Genomic DNA, 12,076 nt, shown 5'->3' on the forward strand with positions numbered 1-12,076 from the left:
CAGTTATTTTTTTAATTTTTTATTTTTTTAGAGTGAATAAGTGTAAACATATCATCTCCTTCTTCCTACATCATAAGATTTGCTAAACTAAATCCCCGGACGCAGAATAAACCTTTCTAAAAAAAAAAATAAAAAAAATAAACTAAGGAGATAAAATCTACATGGATCAGAGTCTCTTTCAAACACTACCCCACCCAAGCACGTAAATATTTCCATTCTAAGAATTCCTAAACTTTGTGTAGCAAAGATTTAGTTTTGCTTATTAGTGAATTCACATATTTTTTAAAAAATGTAATCATAATAGTAAAGTATGTCAGCTTAAGCTTTAGATGTTAAGCTCTTTTGAGCTGGGCCTTCACCCTATCTCTTGTTCTTGTAAGTCAAACTCGTCTTGTTGATTTTACTTGTATGTTTCGTCCACCCTTTGGACAGTGCCGAGAAATATATTAGCTTTTTCAAAATAATATTGATAAACAAATTCTTTATTTGCCAACAAGGCCAGTTTAACCTCACAGTGTGGTGCGACACCTCATAGAAGAAGTATCGGTAGTCTGTTTCCTGTCATTGCTTGAACGAAACAGGCATATGTGAAGAATTGAATTTCTGTTCATTATCCACGACTCTCAGCGCCTTTATTTCTTTGTCAAGGTACAAAACGACTTTTCCTCTTTCAGACGGTTCTCCGTGTGATCTTTCTGAAAGGCAGCTTCGAGAGATCCATGGTATTCATTATAAACTTTCCTGTGTGAGCAAAATGTAACCAAATATGTCAATACAAATATATAATCTGTCATATATTATTTATATCTATAATTGTTCACGAATTGGTAAAGGAACTTTACAGATCACATATAAAACTGTGAATTCATTATACGTTGGGTTGGGTGGAGTTACCTCCTTGTGAGTGAATATTGGAAAATATATTTACATTTTCATATGTTACGTTGTAATTCTTCTTCACTGGGCCTTTGCCAAAGCTAACAATAGTTTTCAAAAATGTCAACAATATGTATTGGAATAAAGAAATCAGACTTCAGCAGTAGAGGAGGTTGACGATAAGGTCTACTTTTTGTGGGGTCATGTAATCCATGCACTCTTGTAACCTGTCCAGGGATGTTTGTGGGACTAATTTGCCATATTTGTTAAAGGTATTGAATTCTGTCTGATTGTATTGTTTTGGACATGTGCCCATTATGCTGGTTGTTGTTTTTCTGGGACACAGGAAAAGATATTAAAAAAAATAAATAAACACTCACATCACACTCACATCATGAGAAGATCTTTGAATGAGTTCTGTCACTAGTAAGATGTCCTACGTCACTAGGTATATGCCTGGGCACTTTCTAAGCATTTTGAACATGCTCATGGTCAACCTGTTGACCTCCTTTCATTATTAAACCATGTTTACTTGTACTTTTATTTTATGGTCTTCATTTATCAAGACACTTCCCTGGAGAGTCCAATTGTGGTCTACTAATGTTGGGAGAGGTTCACTCCCTGGTTATTCAGGGCGAGTATTTCTTTATCCCTGCTCTCTTCTCTTGCTCCACATAGAACAGAATGAATATAAATAAAACTTAGTTCTATAACCAGTTGGAGGCGAGAGGTCATCATGGGTGACTCCGATAATGCAAAATGTGAGACTTGGAGCCTTCATTAAGTTTCATTAAGTTCCAGCTGGGGATGAGAGTTCACTTCTCTTTTTTGTTTCTTCACTCCAAAAAATGCTATTGAAGAATTTTAAACAACAGTTACCTCTGACGGACTTTCATATCTAAAAGAGTGTGGACAATCCATGATGCTCCAGGAGCATTTATGCATACTTGGGCATGTGCTTAAAAAATGCCTTAGGAGCATGGATGGATTTACCAATAGGTAGCTGCCTACAGGCGCCTGTTTTATAAGGGTACATGACATGATTACAAGTGGGCATTTTATTAGGATATACTTTGTAGAATTTTTTTTCATTGTGTTATTTATTAATTAATTATATATATATATATAGTTAATACATTGCTTAACACAAATACACACACCAGTCAAGTCATAAGGCCTTTCCAACAGAAATCTAACTTTAACAGTGCTCTCACTACTGCAGGGGATTCTGGGTAGGCAAATGCAAATGAGCTCAACAAAGAACCACATTTTTGCCTCAATTCCACTCTATACATGGATTTCTTGGAGTATGTGTTTGCTGTAAACAACAGCTTTGAAACACAACTCAGGAAGAGGAGCAAAGCCAGTGAACCACTCATGGACAGCTGTTTCGGTGTAAATTCAACTCATCAGCATGAGGTTGGTTACTGGCATGCTTTGGAGGCTTGGCGTTACTTCACAAGTAACGCCAAGCCTCCAAAGCAAGCCAGTTCATAAAGTGGAATTGAGGCAAAAATGTGGTTCTTTGTTGCGCTCATTTGCATACGTCTACCCAGAATCCCTTGCAGTAGTGAGAGCACTGTTAGGTGGAAGGGGTTTTCATCCACACTTGTTTCCCCACCACAACTCTGTTGGTATATATATATATATATATATATATATATATATATATATATATATACATTATTTTTCATTTTTTCATTTTTTTTGCAGAGGGTGCGACATATGTAATTTCTGACTTCAAATTGTGGACTATTTGCATTTGGTGGATTTTTTGGGGGGGTGGGGGAGATAGCAGCATGTGAGAATCTGGCCCTCATGATCTGACCTGCACATGTGAACTTGAGTATTCATTACATATGGATGGACATGCTTCTGTTAAAACATAAAGGTGACAGATTCATGATAAAGTCTCACGTGGTTGGAGAACTAAATAAATATGGCAGCAATATATATAATTACATTTTTTTCCCCTGACAAAGGTGCATGTAGTTCTGCACCGAAACGCGCGTCGGGCGGTTTTGCTTTTTGTTTTATTACTGGGCACTTTATTTTTCACTAATGGTTAGCATGTTGCTTTGATGGTTCACTTACTTTGATTTTTACTTCTGATCTTTCCTCCTATGTCTGTCTAGCAAGCTTAACAGGGAGTAAGGCTTTGATTGTTTAACTTTTTGCCAGTCTTTTATTGGTAATAGTGTCATGATCTGATCTGCTCTGTTCTGATGTCTGGACTTGGCTTCTGGTATCCAGTACTCTTTTTGCTATTCTTGCTTAGTTTTCCTTGTTTTTTTGGTTTTCTATGCTATGTCTGGTTTTCTTTATGCTGGGATTTCTGAGTTCATTCCTATAATCCATCCCTGGGATTCCCAGTCTCCAGGTTTAATTTAAATGTTTGTTTTATGTTGCCACACCTGTTTGTTTTCCATCATTCACTCTGTTTCAGTGTTCCTGCAGGCAGCTCCTCAAGGCTTCTGCCCTTTCTTGCAGGTAAGTGCTATATATGTATTTTGGTTGTTTTAGCATACATTAGGCAGTGTAGGACCTGCCAGATATGGGGTACATTGGCGTTGTTGGCAGGCTTATGCAATGTATGATCATATAGTGTGACTAAATCCCCATGATTTTCATATGTAGTACTTAGTTATTTCTCCTCTTGTTTTGCCTATGTTATCTAGTCTTGTTTTAGTTTGTATACCCAGCCCACGTACAGTCCTATCCAGTCATGCCCATGTTATGTTCATGTTTTCCTCATGTCTTGTGTATATGTTCTGGGTTTAGCTTGCTATCCTTCTCTGGTTCTGGGTTCTATTAGTTCTGTCTTGTTTTCATGTTTGGTGCCTATCTCTAGTCTTGCCTTGTTTCTAGTACTGGATACAATCTTGCTGCAGAGCCTCCTTATTCAGCTCCTTGGAGGTCTGCTAATTTCCATGCTCCTAGTTCCTGGTATCCGCTTAAGCTGATTCAGGGTCTTGGTATGAGGCTGCACAAACGCTGGTGCTCAACACCAGGGGGCGTGCGGTTACCCTGCACCAGACCCTGCTAATCCACCTCCACGCTGAAGACTCCCACTTAACATCAGGCATTATGGGTCCTGGTCCATGCGCCGTCGCCTGGACACTGTGTCTGGGTTCCGGGCACCAGACCGCCACCCTGACAAATAGCATTTTTCATCTTTCTCTAATTGGCTATATTGTAAATAACTATTTGGCCACTTGGCCACCCAACAGGCTTTATTTGACTAATTTAAATAGCCCTTCATGCCTCATACAGGCTGACATTATCTTGACACTTAGGTCCACTTGGTGCTATGTATACTGATTGACTACATAGCCTCTCTTTCCCTGCAGCAATCAATTGTTCTCACAGGGGCTGACATGTGTATATTTATTAAAGCTCATTTTTATTGTGATACCAGCCTTGTGAGACTTTGTACAATACTTATTTTGAGATAGGAGGCTTACTGTACAAGGTGTTTATTGTAGTGTATTGTATTTAATTTTTCTTTTAATACTGTACTGGAGAATCTCAGAGGACATTTACTTTGCTCCAGGTTAATTACTTAATATTTATATTTAGCAATACTACTATCTATATCTCCAGGAAGCGTTGTATGTTCCCTTGTGGTGAACCTGCATGCTCTGTTTTGTCTTTCAGCAATATATTACCTGGTAATGTATTCAATACTTACGTCATTGCTTCATGTCAGCAAATGTACAAATAGGATGGACAAGCCAATATTCAATAAAATCACCATGCAGATCATAATGATATCGGGTCTCTGAAAGACAGTAAAAGGGACAGTTTAATATTAAGGTGTTGTGACAAACCAAAACATGGATATTCAGGTATATTAGATAGTCAGAGTGTCTGTAGGGGCCCAAACTCATCATTCTAATTTCAAAATCAATGTTGGAGCCAATTATAACTCCCATCACTCATGGGAAGACTTCACGGATCACGCTATTCAGCTACAATGTATGAATAAATGTGCCTTGCAGACTCGATTTGGAACCACTGCCCTAATTAGCCCTTATATAGAAGATTTTAAATATGGTGTTTTCTCAGTTAAACAGTATGGAGTGATGCTAACACCAGGAAACAACATGAATATATGTATCTGGGAGGTTAGGATATCAAAACGCTGGCAGAGAATTTGGAAAAATAAAGTCTAAAATGATGTGATTAGAAGTGATTATGGTGCATGGAGTCCGAATATGCAGCATTTTGCAGGGCTAGAGTTTTGGCCTGATTCATGTCAATTCTGTGCCTATTTCTACGCACAGAGTTGCATTCATTGGCTGAGAGTGGACAGCCCCAACACATACACAAAACCTGCACAGCACATAGATGCACACACAGAACCTCCACAGCCACCGCACCCATACATAACACATGCAGAATTCTCAAACATAGACAAACGATGCCTTTATGGAATACTATAAGCATTAAAACAATTTAAAGTTAATGAAGCAGTTTTGATGTATATATCATACCCCATGCAGTTTCACATCTCAATTCTCTGCCATTTAAGAGTTACATCACTTTTGTTTCTGTTTATGCAGCCTTCGCTGCACCACCCCTAGCTGTGACTTAAACAGCCTGCATGAAAGAAATGGTTTCATTTTTATTCAGATGGTTTTAATCTCCTGCTCTGCAAATTTAACTTTAATCACACACAGGAGGCTCCAACAGGTTCTAGAATGTTATTAACAGAGCAGGAGATAATAAGTTCTAAACTAAACATAATTTGCGGTAAAGGAAGTGTAAACATCAGTTGACTCTTTACAGGAAGTGTTTAGGAAGGCTGTGTAAGTGACATGCAGCAAGGCATAACTATGACTGTATAAACAAAGTGACAACTCCCAACAGCTTCATTAAGCTGTTTTGGTGCCTATAGTGTCCCTTTAAACAAATAGGGCCAAAACACTAAAAGACTTGCAGTATAGCTATATAGTTACAATCTCTACAGAGAAAGTCTGCTACTGTCTGCTACTGTCTGCTACTGTCAAATTACATTTCAGGAGTTAAGCTTTTAATAAAATGCTTTTTAAAAAAAAAATAATAATAATAATTATGAAGTAAAACACTAGAATGACACTTCCTATATGTCTCTGTAATGTCAATATTTGGTTAACTACTCAAAGTAATTAAATGCATTCTTGTTATAGTCTATCACTGATTAAGATATTATTACCAGCAAATGCATTTTCAGCTAAATGAGGATATTTTATGTCTGGGCACTTTCAATATGTTAATTCCACAGTGAACTAAATTTAATAGATGCATAACCTTTAGAGCTGCAACCAGAATAGTATTCATGGACTAAAATACCATAGATTTGATTACGAAGACCTTTATTCTTAGAGTTAGATTTTTTTTGGATTCTGAAATGTATAAAGCAAGTTATCTGAGTTATGGTATAGATTACAGAATGGACAGAATGTAGCTTGCATTAATAAATAAATATATATATGACCTCAAACATAGGAATGAGTTGATGTAGCAATCGCAGAATGTAGAGATGGAATATATGTATGATGGAATGAAAGGGCGATGGAATTGACAATGTAGTGGTTATAAAGGTATGGGTTGTAGATTGAAGATATTAATATGGTAATCTAGTGATTGTGGGATGTAGAGATGAGGGTATGTAGGTTGCAATATGAGTTGATGGAATGTATAGGAGATGGAATGTAGACTATAGTTAGAGTTAGTGGAATGTAACAGTAGTGAAATGTAAATAGCAGCAAGAAATTTGTTACCATGTAGAGGTGATGGAATGTAGGTTACAGTAAGAGAGTTGGCAAAATGTTGATTTAAAGGGACACTTCGGATCTCTAAATCACTATAGCTTTCTAAAAAGGCTTTATGTGTGACGAGTGTGTCTTCTTTTTTCATTCTATGAAAAGTGCAGATTTCAATAGAAATTGGCACTTTTACAAACTAACCCATTGCTGTCAATCACACAACGGGCCCTGTCACTTCCTGGTTGTTTAGCTCAGTGTCAGTAAACTCAAGTGGCAGCAATTAACCAGTACAGATGCCTGGCAAAGACTTCTCAATGAGCTGCATTGGGAAGTCTGTGATTGGAAAGCAACAGAAAGTCTGGGCGAAGTTAGAAGGGGAGGGCTTGGAAAGGCTGCAGACAAGAGATCTGCAGCTTTTGCAAGCTGTTTCTAGATATACTACCAATGAAAGCATGTATTATTAAATAGTGATATTTTTTTTTTACATTTGAGCAGTAGAGTATCCTTTTAACGAAATTCAGATTTCAGCATGACAATAAATAGAACGCAAATTACATTACGAGAGTTGATGGAATGTAAAAGTGATGGGGTGCACATTGCAGTGGGAGACTTGATTGAATGTAGAGGTGAAGGAATGTAGATTAGAAAGAGAGAGCTGATCGAATTTAAACTTAAATACATAGATCTAATAATTTAAGTAGAGATGTCGCGAACATAAAATTTTCCGTCCATAGACTTCAATAGGCAGGCGAATTTTAAAACCCACAGGGACTCTTTCTGGCCACAATAGTGATGGAAAAGTTGCTTCAAGGGGACTAACACCTGGACTGTGGCATGCCGGAGAGGGATCCATGGCAAAACTCCCATGGAAAATTTCATAGTTGATGCAGAGTCTGGTTATAATCCATAAAGGGCATAAATCACCTAACATTCCTAAATTGTTTGGAATAACATGCTTTAAAACATGAGGTATGATGTTGTATCGATCAGGTAGTGTAAGGGTTACGCCCGCTTCACAGTGACAGACCAAACTCCCCGTTTAACGCACAGCAAACAGTCATTTGCACAACCGCAAACTCCCCATTTGCACAAGGTTGGATACCAAGCTAGCCATGTCCCGTTCCTTGTCCTCACTGATGTCATTGAAGGTCTCTTCCTCCACGTAGCCACGTACAAGACCAAGTGTCCCCGAAAGGTGACAACAAGCCCCCTGGGACGCCTGCTGTGTTTGGTCTTCCACCTCCTCAAAGCCACCTTCCTCCTCTGACTCCTCTTCTTCAGACTCCTCTCTCTGCGTTGCCTCTCTCTGCGTTATTATAAGGTGTGTTAAGTAGTACTATTCCTATCAGTTTAATCCCTGTTACGTCCCCTATCAGGGAACGTGTATATGGCATCGATTTTAGGAACCGGGAGATGGAAAAAGATGCTTGGTCGGTCCTCCTACTTCAAATATGGGGCTCTGTGCGTGCAATCTAATGTGCCACCAGATAGGAGTGGTTTGTTAAGTAGTACTATTCCTATCAGTTTAATCCCTGTTACGTCCCCCTCATCAGGCCTTTTTTAGTCGAATGTATCGCCCACTGTCAGTCCCTTTGGGATCCATCCCTCATTCATCTTAATAAAGGTGAGGTAATCTAGACTTTTTTTATTTTAAATTCTTTATTTTTGTAGTGCGTAAGTTTACAACAATTGCTCGTGAGGTACCCCAAAGGTAGTCCTCTAGCACATTTCAAACATTATAACATCAAGGTACAAGAAAAACTAGCACAATTTTTATATATATGTATGTGGTGAAGTCAGGTGGTAAACAGCTTGTGGTGAAGGAGCTTAGCCTCTGCTATGACATTTCGATTACCGTGTATTATATTATGATTATTTTGTGAATTGACGAGTGTCTACTGGGGTTTATACCGGCTGTCAGGTGTACGGACGGATAAGCCTTCCGTTCCTCTATAGATTTTATACCGGTTGGAGCGCCATAGCGTTCCCCATTGACTAGGAAAACTGTGCCTATCGGTGTAGCAGTTACACGGCACTAGGTAGCGATCTATCGCATGTTTAGCTTGGGTCTAGATCGCGGTTCTGAGCGGAGTCCTATGTTGTACATATATCAGTCGTGTGGAGCAGTAAGTGGATGTCAGGTTGGGGCCCCCTCTGTGGCTACAAATTCAGTTGGCCCAGGCTAGGTCTCTCCTGTTATACATGTTAAACACAATATTTAAACAGACGGAGCAAACTAGACATATGGGTAAGTACCGCATCATGCGATTATATGACACCTCATGGGGAAGCATGTTGTGGAGAACCCCGTTGTAGTGATGGGCTTGCGGAGGGTGTATATAATCAAAACAAGAGATCCTAGGCGTACTGGCTACGTTGCCATCTTTGGCCTTATGACAATAAAGCTGAAACTACTTTTGACTCTTAGGGGTAAAAAGGCTTAACAAGGCTTAGTTAAATAAGATAGTTAAACTGTGCTGGTACAATAGAGAAATATACAGTTGGTGGGTGCAAGTAAAACAAAGTGTTATTTTTATGAGTCAAATTAGGTATTAATGGCTCGGTGGGATCAGACTGGAGAGTGGCTTGTGCTCTGTGGCCCAAGCCTGGTACTTTATGGATCCTACTAAAAATAAACAAAATCCAAGCTAATGAAGGAGTGTAACAGTAGGAAAATAAAATGAAAAAGCAAAACTGTGGTATGAGTCACTTTTGGTCGAGTGGAAGTCAGCTGTGGGTATTCCGTGGCTGGGGTGCCGGTATCAGGTATGGGTAAACTGAGTTGGCAGGTTCCGAGCACCGTAGGTATAAGTTCCCTTTGTTGGGGCAACAGGTGGTGGGAGAGCAGTTCCACGGTAAGTGGCGGGTCAGGGCGATGTCTCGGCCCCAGTGGCAGAGGCTTGGGTATTATGCCTCCGTGTGCTCTAGGTTGTGGGCGTGCTGACAGTTCAACATGAGGGACGGGGTCCAGTTGTGCTGGTGGCCAGGTATTGTCAGGGTTCATCCCGGTTTTGCCGGGTTGATCGTTTGTGTGTTCAGGTTGTGACCACAGCCCGAGAGGTGTGGGCCTTGACCCTGGGTACAAAGTCCCGTGTGGCCTCGGGATTCCAGCCGTGTGGGTTCGTTGGACGGAGCAAGTCCAGTGGCAGTCCTAACGCCTGCAGGTGGTGTGCTGCATCAGGCAAGTCATGAATAGTGATGACCGTTTCCCCGTGAGGTATGATAAGTGCCGTGCTTGGCTCCAGCGGTAACTGATATTCTTCTCACGTAGTTGGGAAGTAAGGGGTCGGAGGGTCCGCCTCCAAGCAAGGGTTCCCCCGGATAAATCCGCGAAAAATGTCAGGGCCATCCCCTCGAAGTTGTATGGGGTATGTCCCCTGGTGGCCGCCATTACGGCTGCTTTGTCCCTGATGCTTTGGAATTGTAGCACTATGTCGCCCGGAGCTGCGGGTGGTGCCTTGGCAGGTATTGGTAGACGGAATATTCCCTCGATTTGTGTCGCTTTAGCTTGCTTCGGCACAAGTATGGCCGTCAGGAGTCGCCTGGCAAAATGTGGGAGTTCGTCTGGCGGTACCGACATCCCTACTCCCCTGATTTTCAAGTTTTTCTGCCTTCGTTTGTCCTCTAGTGTGTCAAAGGTTTTCTCGTGATTGCAGCTCTGTTGTGTGAGCTCTTCAACTTTCTGCCTCAGGTCGAAGATTTGTGTTGTATGGGTCTGCGTGGTATTTTCCATCTCACCGAGACGGTCTGTCAGTCCCCGCAGGTCTTGTCGGAGCAAGGCCACATCCGCTGAGATTTTCGATTGGAAGTCCGCCATGATCTCCCTGATGGCTGCCAGTGTCACTGGAGCAGCATCGGGTGCCTTGTGTGGGGGTTCCGTCCTCGCTGTTGGCTGCCGCACTGCTGTCTGTATGTGGTCTCCATCTTCCTCATCCGAAACTCCGTCGGAGAAGTCGGAGCAGCCGCCATGAAGGGACGCCATTGCGGCCTCCTGGACGCCTTGTGCTTGCTGCCAGAGGTCCCCGATGCTTCGCCCCTGTTGGGGTCTGTCGGGCTTTAGTCTTTTCATCTTCTTGCCCATTAGAGCTATGTTAGGGTCTTTTGGGTGCCCTTTGTCTCGGTTTTTAGGGGTTTGTTTTTATCGTTTCGCCGGAGCTCTGAGGCCATGCGACTTTCCTCTCCAGTGGTCAGGCCACACCCCCTCAATCTAGACTTTTTTGACCTAGGCGACTTCTCTTCTCAGTGACAATACCTCCTGCTGCACTGAAGGTCCTTTCTGACAGGACACTTGAAGCGGGGCAGGCCAGAAGTTCTATCGCAAATTGGGATAGCTCAGGCCACAGGTCAAGCCTGCACACCCAGTAGTCAAGGGGTTCATCGCTCCTCAGAGTGTCGATATCTGCAGTTAAGGCGAGGTAGTCTGCTACCTGTCGGTCGAGTCCTTCTCTGAGGGTGGACCCCGAAGGGCTGTGGTGATGCGTAGGACTTAAAAAGCTCTGCATGTCGTCCATCAACAACACATCTGTAAAGCGTCCTGTCCTTGCCGGCGTGGTCGTGGGAGGAGGAGGATTACTTTCACCTCTTTCCCTGTTAGATTCCCGTTGTGCTGAGACATCACCCTTATACGCTGTGTAAAGCATACTTTTTAATTAATTTTGGAACTGCTGCATCCTTTCCGACTTGTGGTAATTCGGTAACATTTCAGGCACCTTCTGCTTATACCGGGGGTCTAGTAGCGTGGACACCCAGTACAGGTCGTTCTTCTTCAGCCTTTTTATACGAGGGTCCCTCAACAGGCACGACAGCATGAAAGACCCCATTTGCACAAGGTTGGATGCCGAGCTACTCATGTCCCGTTCCTCATCCTCAGTGATCTCACTGAAGGTATGTTCTTCCCCCCAGCCACGTACAACACCACGGGTACCAGATAGGTGACAACGAGCACCCTGGGATGCCTGTTGTGGTTGGTCTTCCTCATCCTCCTCAAAGCCACACTCCTCCTCTGACTCTGCTTCCTCACAATCCTCTTCCAGCATTGCCGCAGGTCCAGCAAGCGATGCTGATAAGGCTGTTTCTGGTGGTGATGGTGACCACAACTCTTCCTCTTCCTCTTCACGCTCATCTACGGCCTGATCCAGCACTCTTCGCAGGGCACGCTCCAGAAAGAAAACAAATGGTATGATGTCGCTGATGGTGCCTTCGGTGCGACTGACTAGGTTTTTCACCTCCTCAAAAGGAGGCATTGCGCAGGCATTGCGCATGAGCGTCCAGTAACGTGGCAAAAAAATTCCCAGCTCCGCAGAGGCTGTCCTAGCACCCCGGTCATACAAATAGTCGTTAACGACTTTTTCTTGTTGGAGCAGGCGGTCGAACAGTAGGAGTGTTGAATTCCAATGTGTCGGGCTGTCGCAAATCAAGTGCCTCACTGGCATGTTGTTTCGCCGCTAGAT

General features: G+C 42.1%; 1 protein-coding gene across 1 annotated transcript in view; it reads right to left on the bottom strand.

Annotated features, from left to right (window-relative positions):
- Positions 1 to 464: 464 nt before the first annotated feature.
- Positions 465 to 12,076, bottom strand: part of JPH2 (junctophilin 2) — a 109,619-nt gene continuing 98,007 nt past the window's right edge. The window contains exons 5-6 of the mRNA XM_063459419.1: positions 4,568 to 4,657; positions 465 to 741 (exon numbers count right to left, since the gene is read on the bottom strand). Coding sequence (XP_063315489.1) covers positions 4,577 to 4,657 — 81 coding nt within the window. The 3' untranslated portion in view covers positions 465 to 741; positions 4,568 to 4,576. The remainder of the gene's footprint in view (positions 742 to 4,567; positions 4,658 to 12,076) is intronic.

This window comes from Pelobates fuscus, chromosome 6 (genome assembly GCF_036172605.1).
Source record: "Pelobates fuscus isolate aPelFus1 chromosome 6, aPelFus1.pri, whole genome shotgun sequence".
Classification (NCBI taxonomy): Eukaryota; Metazoa; Chordata; class Amphibia; order Anura; family Pelobatidae; genus Pelobates; species Pelobates fuscus.